General features: G+C 35.2%; 1 protein-coding gene across 2 annotated transcripts; it reads right to left on the bottom strand.

The window, feature by feature from the left end:
* Window positions 1-204: 204 nt before the first annotated feature.
* On the bottom strand, window positions 205-7,687 carry LOC121418796 (dynein regulatory complex protein 8-like). Of its 2 annotated transcripts, XR_005970513.1 has the most exons (6): window positions 7,580-7,687; window positions 5,437-5,521; window positions 4,106-4,258; window positions 3,173-3,282; window positions 1,804-2,480; window positions 205-359 (listed from the first exon to the last, which is right to left on the bottom strand). XR_005970513.1 is itself a non-coding variant. In XM_041612936.1 (5 exons), the coding sequence occupies exons 1-5, from the start codon at window positions 7,608-7,610 to the stop codon at window positions 2,362-2,364; spliced, it is 498 nt and encodes a 165-aa protein (XP_041468870.1). In that variant the 5' UTR covers window positions 7,611-7,687; the 3' UTR covers window positions 1,649-2,361. The 2 variants fall into 2 exon arrangements, 1 of the variants encoding a protein (XP_041468870.1); XM_041612936.1 differs by lacking the exon at window positions 205-359 and having other exon boundaries at window positions 1,649-2,480.
* Window positions 7,688-15,903: the final 8,216 nt, after the last annotated feature.

The following is a 15,903-nucleotide window of genomic DNA, read 5'->3' on the forward strand; positions in this document are numbered from 1 at the left end:
ATGATATCTGTTATAGTCTGCATGCAGTGCCCCGATATTGTTATTTCGAATTCCACATGGCAGAACAAAACTAATACAATGTATATGTGCCGCTTTTAAGTATGTGAACAGCATGAATACCAATTAAACTCAATACATGTAGCTCTCCATAATGGTGGTAAATATGTAAAAACACATTTAAATCAACTTCTTTTTCACCTCAACTAATTAATTGGATGAGCTCTGACCAGCAAAGCTGAATTAGCATTTATTTTTGCACAAAAGCTGAGCCATATATTTATTTTGCTCATCATGAAACTTGTTTTTGGAATCTATTACCATATGTTATGCAGGCCTGCTGAAAGCTGGGCATCTTTGACCTCACTTTTGACTCGTGTGCATTTAATATTTTCTATCCTAACATTATTATTACAGACTGTACTCCATACTTTTTTTCAATTAGTGAATTGAGTCAACAAGGTTGAATTTATGTCAAGGGAAATTTCATGGAGCGAAGAGATAGTACAAGAACCCAAATTGAAAAATTACTGAAAAATCATCTCAATCTCTTTCTAGATTAGTTATGCTATTTCTTCTGTCTCCATTTTCTTTCACTCTCTTACTCTTTTTGTATGACTTGCTGGCCTTTCTATTAGTCTTTTGATTTCACTCTCTCTTTGACCAGAGTTCACAAAGGAGGCTTGAATTTCACCGTACAAAATAAGGACTATACAGATCTCTTGTATTATCAGGCTTCATTCAATAATTAACTTAACACCCGTTGCCAAAAGTGAACATTCATAATTGAACTTTTCCTAATATATGCAATGAAATTAGCATAAGTTTGTACACAAAAATCTGCATAGTCCATTGTTTTGCACCAAGGTGAAATCACGTTTATGAGCAATTTTGGGTCTGACATGCACTTGCATAATGTTGCGTAATGTCGTAACCGCGTACCTGGGCGTCACAACTTTGGTCTCAAAATTTGCGCGAGACTCGAATGTAAAAAGTCGGTGAGCTGCGAGGTGAAAAAATTTCGCGCAGCAGATATATCGCGAAAATTGTTGAGGGGGGGCCATTATGGCCCCCCGGGAGAATTAGGGTTAAATCAAACCACTCCTGTGCATCTTTCCTAAAGAAATTTTTTGAAACTTTTTTTCTAATTACTAGTCCTGTACATTCAACACAATTGGTCCAAGACATGCTGATCAATTTTTTGTGTGTTTTATTTACAGTTATTTACACTATACATGATATATCACTATAATCATTTAATACATAAAATAACATTGGAGATTCAATAGAATGGATATTTTCCTTAGCAATATGGATCATTTGTTTTTATAACTAGAATTAAACCCTTTGAGGCCAAAAGGACTCCCAATGCAGTTTGATTCATAGAGCTGGAAAGATGCTGCAATTACTGCAATTTAAATCAAGAGCAATATTCTTTTAAACCTAATATATGATATCTGTTATAGTCTGCATGCAGTGCCCCGATATTGTTATTTCGAATTCCACATGGCAGAACAAAACTAATACAATGTATATGTGCCGCTTTTAAGTATGTGAACAGCATGAATACCAATTAAACTCAATACATGTAGCTCTCCATAATGGTGGTAAATATGTAAGAAGACATTTAAATCACCTTTTTCACCTCAACTAATTAATTGGATGAGCTCTGACCAGCAAAGCTGAATTAGCATTTATTTTTGCACAAAAGCTGAGCCATATATTTATTTTGCTCATCATGAAACTTGTTTTTGGAATCTATTATTATATGTTATGCAGGCCTGCTGAAAGCTGGGCATCTTTGACCTCACTTTTGACTCGTGTGCATTTAATATTTTCTATCCTAACATAGAAAATATTTTCGCATTTTTTCATTTGACATTTGCAACTTCCTATTCAGAGCTACAAATGACTTTCAAGACCAAGTAAAGTTGACAAATATGGTCCAAACTGTATTGAAGTACTTGGTGTGAAAAACTACTTTATATTTTTTTTCCAAAGAAATAACAGTTGTGGGAAAGACCGATGTTTAATAGCATTGTGAGCATTTCTTATCATGGTATTCAGGAAGAATATCGGATCAAGAAATGTTTCTTAGCAAAGGATTACTCTTCAAATGCCCTCAATATTGAAATATAACAAACAGCTGAAACGGTCGGGCTAAACACCTCTGTATAGTCCATTACATGCTTATTTGTGTTCAGTGCATATGACCTTGGACAGACTTGAAACGATTTGTCATCCATTTTGTGATTCAAATATTTTGCAGCGATAAAACACAATCTTTTCCTTGGACACTGTTCAAAATCACTAAAATTCATCACTGACATTTCATTTAGTGATGATGTAAAAAAAGGACAGGAATCACATTTCTGCATCAAGTGTCATCATCGAAGCATAATCTTTATACAGGACCACCCCTTTCTCTGGGTCCACAGCAGCTGAAAGCATCTCTTCAAGTTCTTCCTGCGTGAATGGCTCTCCTGTAAAATCAAATTCAAAGTTTCAGTACGTTAAATACGGACTTGGAATACTACTTACATACATGTATTTGAATAAATATGAATATATTAAAAAGTTTATTATTTTTAATAGACACAATAGTAATGGGTGATTTTGACATGGCAAAATTTAATTACAGGCAATATGTCATGGAGATTTGTTTTGCCTTTCAAGAGGAGTAGGCAAGGGTGCAATTGATCTGGAATCCCCTTAACACTTTGAGAATCCTCAATTGAACATTAAGTGATAAAGTAATAAAAACAAAGAAGCAATGTTCAAGATTTGCTTTAGAGTGGTCAAAGTTATCTCTTACCATCCCATCTTTTAAAAATATTTTATGATACTTCTAATAATCCCCAATTATTCACTTCTTTTCTATATTTCCTCAACGATAAGTAACAAATTTTGTCCTGTTTTTCAATGACTCATACTGTATGCATATCAAACTACAATTTTCTTAAAGCTTTTCCACACACAAGAAATACAGGGAGCAAACTGCAATATGTTTCAAGTAGATTTTTTTTAAACATGATTTAGTTCAAAAGGTCTACTCAAATCACTATGCACAAGTGAAAAACTGTATCTTCATTACATTCTGTTATTTCACCTTTATAAAAATGTCTGCATACGGCCATGATTACTGCAATTATGAAATAAAAGAAAGTGGTAATACCTTCTTCAGACATGAGTTTTGTCACCTCTTCAACTGTAAGATGGCCTTTCTTTTCAACATCTAGTACTTCAAATGCCTTGACAAGCTGATCCTCAGGGGATGGCTTGAATCTTCAAAGAAACATAAAAAAATATTAAAATAAGACGAAAAATTAAAATGAAACACTGCCCAACACATGATGACATCCCCTGTCATCCCCATCTGTTATCCTCTCTAATACTAGAACTCTTTTAAACACTATAAGGAGCATAATCAAAACAATTTATAACGTTTATCTTCTACATCAATTCTTTTACTAGAAAACATACTGTCATACAAAAATTTCCATCAAAAGATATAGCAGTTAGGGGTAAAAATGATAAATATATTCAGATTATAGCAAGATACACCTGACCTGATGACCTTGATGATGACATTAATAAAATTGTTAGGATAGTGGCAATAACTAACATGATGATGATGCTTATGAAAATGTTGGTGATTATGATCATGATGACAATTATAATGGTGATAATGTAAGTGATGATGATCATCATCATGGTGATGATGATGAAGAGGAGGAGGTCAGTCTGTAAAGGCTGCAGAGAGGATGTAAAACAGAAAAGAATCTTGCCATCTGTTGGAAAACGTTACGTATCCATTGTGTATTCATCGCATACAAGTTTCATACGCTCTACATCCATCGAACATCCGTCCACTGTGATTTCATTGTTCGTCCATTTTGTCCATTGTCTGGAGTGGACGGAAACGGAAAGAGCCACCCCAAAATTTTGTTTGTCCGCTGAATCCATTATGAAAATGTTTTGTGTCCGTCGGCCAGTGGGACCTGTCCTTTAATGATTTACATGCTGATTTAATGATGAGTGAAGTTGGGATATAAAGAGCACTGATGCACCTGCAACCTAGATTGTCATCCATCTCATCTACACTTACTTGCGTTCCATGAGAACTTCTCGCATGATTGGCTTGTAACGATCATACTTGATGTATCCTGTGGGCTCCTCCTCTTCCATCTCAGATAAAAGATCATGGAGTTCACCTTCACTAGGACAGCAACCTAATGACCTGATAATGGTCCCAATCTCCCTGTAACACGTAAAAAGAACAACAAATAATCACATTAATAACATCACTTGCAGTAATTAAGAAATTCGCAAGTGTAAATATGACAACTACAGCAACACAGTTGAATGTGAATTTAAGTGGTTTCGCAATTAATATGAACATACATGCTTATCCAGCCTTGACCATAAAATTTGATGTTGGGAAGGAGAAAAATAAATTTAATAGAATGGTGAAAGTTTGAAAGAAATCGGACAAGCAACGAGAAAGTTATAGCTGCTTTAAAATTGAGATCACTAATACTATGTAGATTTCAAATTGGCAACTGTGTACGTAAATTATGACAAGGGGCAAGGTCAACTTTCACATAGGCCATGTACTTTATTATCAGGGATTTGTGGTTTTCTCCTTAGTACCCATTCCACTGGGGCAGTAATCTAAATATAACCCAGGTAGTATATTGTAGTATGTCATCATGAAAGAAAAATATAATTTGAAATAAAACTTTTGGGAAAATAGGACAGTTTAGCCATAATATGTATTGGAGTACATGGAAGAGAAGTCCTTGCCTTACATCACTATGGCATCCCATATGCGGCCAATTTGAAGTCTCCATGGGTATAGTGATTACCAAACCAATATTTACAACTTTTAAAAATTCATAACTTTCTTGTTGTTTGTCCAATATTGTTCAAACTTTCACCTATCAACTTGTCTGATTTTTCTTTTCCTTATAAAAACAAGTTTTTGTTTTGGTTGGATTCCCCTTTAATATTCAATTGTAGGATAGGTTTACACACTGAAGTACAGGGTATCCTTTTCTATCCCCCTTTTTTTGTTTGGCTAATCACAAACTGCTTTCACTGATGGTTGCACAACTTTATTATAACCTACATGTAAGCTTCGTGCCAATACTTCTATCTAAATTACTCTTTGACATATACTCAATACTAGTTCAAAAATAAGAGGGAAGCATCATTACTCCAGTCTGTGGTACTTTGAAACTAATGGCTCAGTGAAAGAATTTAGGCCAAAAAGGTTGCTAAACATTAAAAGAAAATGTATGAAACTAAAACAGGAAACTGCACCACCCACAAACTGCAAACATTACCCAATTTTCATATTCTAGTTTATCCCTTGATCGAAGTGTGCAAATATTTTTACATTCAGTCAATTCAATCAATATTTCATCATTTACTCACCTAACATCAACAGTCTTATTAGACTCATGGTCGAAGATATCAAATGCATCTGTAATTTTCTTCTGAATATCCGCAAGCAGTGATTCTGTGTTAAAGTTATCAAAAATATTACTTAGTGAAAATCTGCCTGTAACTTTATTCAAATGTACAGGTCTGTTCAATCCCAATACATGACAGTATATAGGGGTATCCCAACCTTTATTCATTTAACATATCAACAATTCGAAATCCTATTCGATCAACTTCTTCAAATATTAAACTTTAGGAGCACCAGTCATCACATTTTGCTCTCATTGCTATATTTTGGGGCACTATACCCCAAGTTACCATGCATAAACCGATACTAGTGATATGGGACAAAAATATTTTAAGGAAAATTTATTTTTATGTATAGGTGTCCGATCAAATAAACACAAGGATCGAAATTTGATTCTTTCATATACAACTTTTCTTTTTAAATATCTAAGTATGTAATGAAATGGGGTGAAATTCCAGGCTTTCATATACCTGTCATATAAGTCATAGTACATAGACAGCTGGCAGCCGTCTGCTTTGAGTTGGTTTTAAACATTTAAAAAAAAAATATCTCCTGGTACACAGATGGCTCGCGATTGTGCAGCTGCCATTAGGGGGTTAAAAATGCAAAATCCCCCTGACGAGCTCATCGATTTTTTGTCTTTATTTCATAAAATTTTATGAAAAGAACTGGACCATTATAACGATTATTATTCCTTTTTGGCCTGAAATGCACCAAAACAGGGAAAAAATCCGAAAAATAAACTTACATGTAAAAGGACAAAAAAAAAACAGTGACATACTTTGGCTGTCACGCAACTTCACTTTCCTGGTTAATCCAAATTTAATATGGAAACATATGGCCATTGAGTCTCTGTACAGAACAAGTTAGAACTTCGGTCTCTGTAATTGGTGAGTGGAGCAACAGAGTTCACCGGAACAACCAATAACAGAGACCAAAGCAAAGCTTTTGGTCTAACTTTTGTATACATCTATACATGAATACTATATAGGTCTAAAGTCTAGGCTAATGTTATATTCTATTCTAAATCCAATGACCAATAAATTTCTTTTAAAAGTTTAGAAGGTCCTTTTTACATAAAAATAAAAAAATTATAGTCTATGGTAGTAGACCCATGATTTGCTTCTCAACCTTTTTTTTACTCGAGGACCACTTTGACTCTCAGATTCTTTTTTAGGCCAACCTACCAAAATTTTGAGAAAAAGATATACCGTACTTGTCTCGAGTAAAAGATAGACAATAATGAGCATAATTTTGTGTGTATCTTGATCTTCTGCTGTAATATAGTGGTGAAATGAGCCAAAAATTTTGAAGCAGCTTGATATGGCATGTCGCGTACAAAATAATTAATCGCGCGATTTGCGTGCTGTCGCCAAGTGAAAGACAATGAAATGAAGATGGCAACGTAAACACGATGGCAAGTTTTCCCCGTCTGTTCATAACATTTTTCTCATTTTTTGAATGAATTCTTCTGTAAAAATGAAATCAATATCGTAGAAATGTCAGAAATGAAGTTGTATCCCATACATGATTTAGTGCTAGGGCCTGGATTTTTTTTTAGAATAAGTACCGGGCCCAGGTACCATCATGACCGTACTTTAATAAGTTAGATCTAGATTACTTTAAAAGTTTCAGTTAAGAATAAGACAAGTACCTGTAGCGGTACAGTGTAAGTTAAGCCTAATCTCGTGGGCGAAAATTAAAAATTTCAGATTTTTTGGCGGTACACACAGGTGAATGGGAAGGAATCCCTGGCTCTGTGGATAGTAAGCATATGTTAATAAATTATTTTTACAGTCTAGGGGCCTCCTGGCTTAGCAAGCTTAGTGGCTAGCCGTGGGCTGCCGCAGCTCAGCTAAGTGGCAAGAAGCCTCGCGGACAGCCACCCCTGGGTACGGGCTAGTTGCCGGTACGGTGAGAGCGGCTCCTCAGGCTGAGCCATGCCACTCCAAACACGACGAGCAATCAATTGCAAGTTTTTAAATTTACTTCATTGCAGACATACAAGGGTAACGACATTTTTCTTCCCACCAATTTCCAAAATAATTTTCAAAGTCCATTATGCTAGAAATATAGATGACCAAGCTAAAAGTAAACGATATTTACCAGCACTTTCTTTTTCTTCTGCCTGTGCCATTTTTAGCTAGCGCCGATCGATAGATTGTTTACATCGTGTTGCTAGCTAGCTACCGCGTATGACCGTACTGTATAGTAGTACCAGTATACCGTACTGGCAAACTAGTCTACATGCACAGACCTTGATTGAAACTTCGATCAAGTTAGTTTTCACACAAGACTAGCAAATAAAATAGTTGGAGTTTTTTTGTCTTGTTTTGTTTTTGTTTTGGAAATTTGTTTGCGTAGTTGCGTATCTCACTTCCTGCGGATGGGGGGGGGGGCTCGCATCATTGTTTAGTCATATATCTATCCTGTTCACGACAAAAATTGGATTATATTTTCATGTTGATTTATAAGAATGAAGCTAAGAAGTGACTATTAGGACTACCACTTCAAATAAACAAACACCACAAAAATCATCTTCGATCGGCCGATCGGGGAAAATATGGCTGAACCCCCCCCCTCTATTAATTGGCAAAGGCTGGATCCGTCCCCAAACAGGAAAGTATACACAGCTGTATAGTGTATTTTGATAATTGGTTTGAATTTTGTATCTCGGTTGGAAACTAAAATCATGACTGCAGACTGCACCAACTACCAAGTCAATGACATGTTAATTCGTTTCACTTTTTCTTTAATTGAAAAAAAAAATTACGCCAAATCATATGAAAAAAAACCCAATGACCAAATCATAAAATAATGTTTTCACTTTGCAATTTTTGCCACTTTCCTATATAAAGAACGAGATAGGATATATACGGTCATACTAATTAACTATCACAATAGTCTGTATACAGGTATGTCTGTTAAGAAACGATATCCAACTTCTTATCCAAAACCACGTACCTGTCAAACAGGATAAGAAGAAAAGGAAAGCAATCTGGTTAACCATGCAGGAGAGCCCTGAGAGCAGTTCGGCGAAAGCAGAGAGCTTGGAGAAAATACAAACAGATCCAATCTAGTAAAGCTAAAGAACAATATAAAAAGTGTCAAAAGGAAGCCAAGTTTGAAGTTAGAGCTGCCAAAAGAGCCTTTGAAAAGAAGCTTACCCAGAATATAAAGGAAGGCTGCAAGAGTTTTTACACTTTATATGTGAGATCTAAGCAAAAATTCAAAGATGCATGGCCCTTTAAAAGATGATAACGGAGATACTATTCCACCTGGACAAGAAACTGCAAATACCCTGAACAAGTTCTTTGCTTCAGTTTTTACAGTGGAAAGAGACGAAGTACCAATACCACAGAAAATCTTAAAAGTCTAGAGAATGAGAAACTGAATTATCTTACTATATAGAAGAAGATGTGAAAGAAAGACTTGTAAAACTGGATCCATCGAAAGCAGCAGGTCCGGATTAGTCTACAAATGTAGACCCACATCTGCAGTGTGTGTACCTCAGCTGATTCAACGAGTCTGCATAGCAGACTAGGTCTACTGAGGCTGCGCTCGCCCTTTCACATGTTCAGGCTGGTTTGCTTTGCAAACCAGTAGCAGATCCCTCCTCAAGAGCCATTCAGAGTCTGCATAGCAGACTAGGTCCGGATGGTATCCCCCTTGTATTTTGAAGACCTTATGGCAGATGAACTGTGTAAGCCAATTGCCTTGATCTACAATAAATCCCTTGCAACAGGTTCAGTCAGAAGATTGGAGGATAGCCCATTTTGTCCCTATCTTTAAGAAGGGATCACGTGCCAAACCGGGGAACTATAGACCAATAAGCCTCACATCTGTGATTGGCAAAGTCCTGGAAAGTATACTTAGAGACCAAATAACACAGCACCTATACCAGCATAAGTTAATTCATGATTCTCAACTTTAGGAAGGGAAATGTACAACAAATCTTCTTGAGCACCTAGAGATACTAACCAGATTTGTAGATGATGGCATTCCAGTGGATGTGATGTATTTAGATCTTGCCTAAGCCTTCGATACTGTCCCTCACAAAAGACTGATAGCTAAAATAAAAGCTCATGGAATTGATGGAAAGGTTTTGAGGCTGGATCGAGGCTTGGCTGGAAGGAAACAAAAAGTCATAACTCAGGGAGCAGAATCCGACTGGGAAAATATCAAAAGCTCTGTTGAGCAAGGCTCTGTTTTGGGACCAGTCTGTTTCCTGATGTATATGAACGATATGAATTGCTACATTGACAACGGATCAACCATAAGCATGTTCGCAGATGACACAAAACTTGTCCATCCAGTGGCCAATGAAGTAGAAATTGACAGCATGCAAATGGACATAAACCACTTAAATACTTGGGCAGAAATGTGGCAGATGAAGTATACAATGCTGATAAGTGTGGTGTTATGCATCTAGGATTCCACAACCCACATCACACATATCATATGGGACAGTCTTCGAGAAACCGAGGAAGAAAAGGATCTTGGTGTATGGATAAGTCTCTTAATCAACCCATCGTGCGGGAATGACCCATGATCAAGAGGAATTTCACTTACAGAAGTATAGATGTAATCCTAAAACTCTACAAATCACTCGTCAGGCCACATTTGGACTATTGTACGCAAGCTTGGTGCCCATATTATCTAAAGACATTCAATTCCTTGAAAAGGTGCAGGCTAGAGCTACTAAACTCATACCCCATTAAGAGATCTACGTACCTTATGAATCCAGATTGAAAAGACTAAACCTTACAACATTGGAACATATAGGCGAAAGAGGGGTGATCTCATTGAAGCCTACCGTATAATGTCACAGATCGACAACATCAATCCTGACTTCATGTTCCAGAAAGCAACGTATCAGAGTACCAGAGGCCATTCTCAAAAGCTAAAAAAAAACTAATTCCAGACTGGACATAAGGAAACACTTTTTTAGCAAAAGAGTAATCGATAGCTGGAATAGACTTCCTGAAGAAGCTATCAAATCGTCCTCACTCCTCAGCTTCAAACAGAGACTATCCAAATTGGGTTATTAATGGGCTAACAAAGCCAGCCAAACCCTGCCACACTACCTATACGTGAAGATGGAAGTGTGGCACTTCAAGGTATGTTCAAGGTATTAAAATTTTCCTTTTCAGGTAAGTATATAATTATCAAAAAATTTCAGCTCACCCATCCTGCTTGCATTTTATTGCTTATACGTTTTGTGAGATTATTTCTCCCTAAAATGCCCCGACTGCCGGTCTCAATATAAATCATTTTCAGCTCGCGCTTCGCCCTCATTAGGTCGATTTATTTACAGAGATATTATCTATTTTCTAACAAGGGTTTTTTTACGTGTTCCCTTTTCATGATGATAAAAAAAACTTATAATATATACCGTCTTGATATTGAGAAATATTCACACTCGCACTGATATGTTTTATTTTGACCGGTCGAGTGTAAAAAATATATAATACACTTTGAAAGGGGCGCCGTTTGTATACGCCACTGAATATTGTGCAGTATTATACTCCATTATATATTTTTTTATACAGTGTATATTATAAATTTCATTCAGTTTCACCAATGTTGAGCAATGAATTTTTTGCATAACTATTGTATGATTTTGTGAATTTATATTGGTTATAAATGGTTAATATATTTACGTTTTTTGTTACTTAGTTATCCCCTGTATATGAATATGTTTATACTATGAGTATGACATTTTGTTCGTTTTTTTGTATTATGGATAATTATTTGTCTTTTGTGAACAATGTTTTGTTAATATAATTGATATTGTAATATTTTACAATGAACCATCACTTTAACTTTAAACTGAATGACCAATAAATATTATTACAAAAAAAAATAATAATGTTCTTACCCAAGATGAACAGGCAATATGCACTCTTAAAACAAATCAGTCAAATTGACTAGACCAGAAGTCAGCTGGGAGCAACTGATATGGCAATCATTAATTTATTTATTTATTTATTTAAAAATCTTTATACAGGATAAGCATGTTCAGATAATATATACACTGTTTTTCAACATGGTCCTGTAGACATAGTAAATATCTAACAATGTACAGAAAAGGTGCATTAAACAATTCAAATTCAGGCAGAGTAAATTATAGTAAAACAAAATTGAGTAACATAGGTATTAGCAAACATAGATATATAAAAATAACAAAAGATATCATACATGTGCACTGGGTAATGAATACCAAACTGAAAGTTGAAAACACAAACCGGCATAAAGAGAGCGGAGAGAGTGTTACGAGAAGTGTGTTTTCTTATATTTCCTTTTAAATGTATATCAATTGAAGTTGCATTCTGGAGTTCCGAATCTAAACTATTCCATACATTTCCTCCTGCATATCTTAAGCTATTCTTAAAAAACTCAATGTTCGGTTTAGGTATAACTACGTTGAGCGAATTGGCAAATCTTGTATTCATTGGATGCCTATCAATAACCATATCAATAGAATTACATAAACGTATCGGAGCATGTCCATAGACACAGTTATACATAATACATGCAAGGAAATAATTTCGTCTTTTTTCTAAAACCTGCCATTTCAATCTCTTAATAATGTCAATACCATTATGAGTATAATCAAAATTCTTTTCAACTATTCTTGCTGCTCTTTTTTGTAATCTAAACAAAATTTTCCTATTACTGACAGAACAGTTCCCCCATACCGAACAAGAGTAATCCAGTATGGGTTGAATTGTACAATTATAAATTTTATTTAGAACATTCGTATTAGTGAAATTACTGACCTTTTTCAAAGAAAATAACTTAAAAGCTAAAGATTTACTTAGGTTGGGTTTTTTTACATGAAAATTCCACGAAAGATTCTCATCAATTTCGATTCCTAGATACCTAATATGTTTTACTTGTTTTATAATGTTATTATCCAGATATATGTTTAATTCTTGAGAAGATTGTGTGTTTCGTTTTAATAACATAGTATACGTTTTGTCGACATTAACTTTTAATTTATTTCTCTTATACCACCTACTTATGTTTTCAAGATCAGATTGTAATTTAGAAGTAATGACTTCGGTACTTTTATCAGAAATATAAATAACAACATCATCTGCATATATATTGCATGAGCATGATAATAAACATTCACTTAGGTCATTAATAAAAACAAGAAAAAGTAGGGGACCCAGGGCACTACCCTGGGGAATTCCTACAGAAAGATTATTGAATTTAGACAATTTTCCATGACAATAAACAGTTTGTTTTCTACCTAATAAGTAATTAGTAAACCATATCAACTCATTATTTTTAACACCATATCTTTCAATTTTTTTCAATAGGATATTATTATCAATGCAGTCAAAACATTTAGATATGTCCAAAAAACAAGTACCAACCATCTCACGTTCGTTGAAAGAATCATACCAATCCTCTAATATCTTATGTAAACATGTAGTTGTCGAATGATTAGGTAAAAATGCATATTGGTCAATGTTTATGAAATTGTGTTCTTTAAGATAGGAAAGAAACTGACTTTGTACCTCTTTTTCAAGTAATTTCGCCAAATGGCATACAACAGATATTGGCCTGTAGTTAGTCATATCATCCAAATCCCCTTTACCTTTATAAATTGGAGTGGTCCGAGCGATCTTCCAGTCATCTGGTATAGATCCGCTAGACAGGCTTTCATTAAAGATTACCCTCAATGATGCACTTATAAAAGGAGCCGCTATTCGTAATAGTTTGGTATCTAAATTTAACATGTCAACATTAGAGTCACTCGGCAACTGAGAAAGGATCTTTGTTACCTTTTCACTAGTGACACACTGGAATGTAAAAGTATAAATGCTGTCAGGATGATTCCAAACAAAAGCATCGTTTTTAAAAGAGTCTGAAATTGTCTTGCCAACATTCATAAAAAAATCGTTAAAATCATCCCCATTCAGGGAATTGGGTATATCATTATTTTTTTGTTTCTGTCCTGTAAATTTATTAATTTCTTTCCATAATTTCTTACTATTACCTTTGTACATTTCAGTTATATTATTAAAATACTCTCGTTTTTTAGTTTTAATCAATTTTGTGACATTATTCCTTGTTAGACGATATTCATACAAAAGATCAGGAAGTTTAAGCTTATCGTACTTCTTTTTCAAGAAATCTCTTTTATACATAAGTTTCACTACATCAGAGGAAATCCATGGATTATGACGATCTTTCAATCTACTTTCTTTGAAAGGAGCATGTTTGTTACAAAGCTCAAGGAAAGACGTTTTCCATTTAGACCACATTTCATTTAATGGTAAATTATTGGTATTTGAATTATTGAACGCATCACATATCTTCAAATCCTGTATGAATAACTTGGCATCAAAATTTTGAAAGTCACGATAACGAATAATTTTATGTTTTATTTTCTTTTCATTACGTAAGCCAATGCATGTATAAATTAGATAGTGATCACTTAATGCGATTTGAGCAACGTCACTGATTAAATGCTTGTCAGGCATTGAACTGAGAATGTGATCTAAACATTTCGATGAGGTACTAGTAACTCTTGTTGGTTTTAAAATCATTTGTCTTAAAGAAAAAAGATTTTCTAGCAGATTAACTGGGTTGTCACACAGATTGTCATCGAGCTTATAATCATAGTTTAGATCCCCTAGTACAATTAAATCATCATTGCTCATACTTGCTTTTTCAAAAATGTCCAACATGTTATTGAAATAAGTTACATCAGCATTGGGTGGACGATAAACACAACCAATAGTTATTGTTCTACATTTCAATGATACATCAATCCATTTCGCTTCCAATAACTCGTTGTCTAAATCACATCTTTCAGAAAACGTTAAGGTGTCACGAATAAACAGTAATACTCCTCCACCTCTTTGACCATTATCTCTATCTTTTCTTACTATGTTATAACTTCCAATTTTCATTTCAGTATTGCTAATTTTTTCATGTAACCAGGTTTCAGTCAAGCATAATATATCAAAATTAAACTTGGTGATTAAAAAGCGTATTTCATCAATTTTATCATAAAGGCTACGGACATTGAGGTGACCAATTGTTAGGCCCTTGTATTTAGATAAACGAGAAGCACATTCATAGTATTCGCTCTTCGGCATGTTGGGTGACAAATTCATATTAATGTTATCTTTTCTCGTCGTCAAGTTAATTGGGGCACACTCTTCTTGGCCGTGGACCTAATATTGACACATTTTCTCTTTGTGACCGAATTCAAAACATCTTCGGCATTGTAACTGTATTCCATGTCGGCATGTGTGCTCACGGTGGTTCTGTTCGCCACAATTTCTACAGCTTGCTGGAATATCGTAGAAAGGAGGTAGGGGTCGAGCTACTGAAGCGTATGAACGACGCTTATTGGCGAGATAAGGATCCAGGTACGGATCCATTGGAGTATGACTGTGTTGTGAAGAGTTAGGATATGGAATGTGGTACCGCTGGGGGGCCTGAAAACTAGTGTGGGGCCAACCGCGTAGCCAGGATTTCATTTTGGAGGGGGCGGTAAATGCACGCGAAGCGTGCCAACACTTAAAGAGCGCGCGAAGCGCGCTCCCTAGGGGGTGGGTGCAGGGAGGGGGAGTTTCCCCCTCCCGCGCGAAGCGCGAAGCTTTTGGTGTTACATAAATTAAAATGAAAAGGAGCCGTCTCTCTTGTCTCTAGTGCCTATTTCAGCTCCAATTCAGTTGACTCATTGTGATTTTGAACATTGTTTTCATGAACCTTAATTTGTTTTCAAAAAGTGATTGTGAACGCACAAAAAAGGAATACATTGGAGGAAATTAAAATAATAATACCCTCGCGCGAAGCGCGGAAGCTAAAGCGTTTTATCATTTTTTTGCCATGAAAAGGGTCCCGACTAAAGGGTCTTCTCAAAGATATATTGAATACTTCCCTTGGAAAGATCAGATTTGATTACAAACAATTTAGCGACAGTGCATATCTTTAACTCGCAAAACAGAGGAGAAGAAGTGTATATATGCCGGGAGAAAGATATTCAGCCCCGCGCAGAGCAATGAAACTGTGACATTTCAAAGGGCGGACGTTTCATCAAAATAATGCAGATACGTCTAATACCACCATCGACTCTAATTAAAATGATTTTCTAAGATTATTGAACTTCTTTATGAGGAAATAGTGCGCAGAAAGTTGAAACTTCTGTGATTTATTGAAATTAAATTAAAAAAAAAGAGGATTCCTAATTTCTTTGACTTATCCTGAAGTGCTTCATTTTGAATAATAAAGAAAATTAAGTGTCATTCAACATTTCAAACTGAGGGCGCAAAACAGGGCAGGAGATGAATGTGAAGGGAAATGACATGAAGTTTAATAGAATTGGGGAAAAAAAATATTGTACTTCTTTATTTAATACGACGCGAATTTTAGGAACCTGTTTGCCCCAGAATTATGAT

This window comes from Lytechinus variegatus, chromosome 7 (genome assembly GCF_018143015.1).
Source record: "Lytechinus variegatus isolate NC3 chromosome 7, Lvar_3.0, whole genome shotgun sequence".
Lineage (NCBI taxonomy): Eukaryota > Metazoa > Echinodermata > Echinoidea > Temnopleuroida > Toxopneustidae > Lytechinus > Lytechinus variegatus.

What these genes read in the sequence shown, in the direction of transcription:
- LOC121418796 (XM_041612936.1), bottom strand. Translation starts at nt 7,610, where the DNA reads ATGGCACAGGCAGAAGAAAAAGAAAGTGCTG. An exon ending in GAAGTTCTCATGGAACGCAA is followed by an intron (nt 3,283 to 4,105) that starts GTAAGTGTAGAT and finishes GTTTCTTTGAAG; the next exon opens with ATTCAAGCCATCCCCTGAGG. An exon ending in AAAACTCATGTCTGAAGAAG is followed by an intron (nt 2,481 to 3,172) that starts GTATTACCACTT and finishes TTGATTTTACAG; the next exon opens with GAGAGCCATTCACGCAGGAA.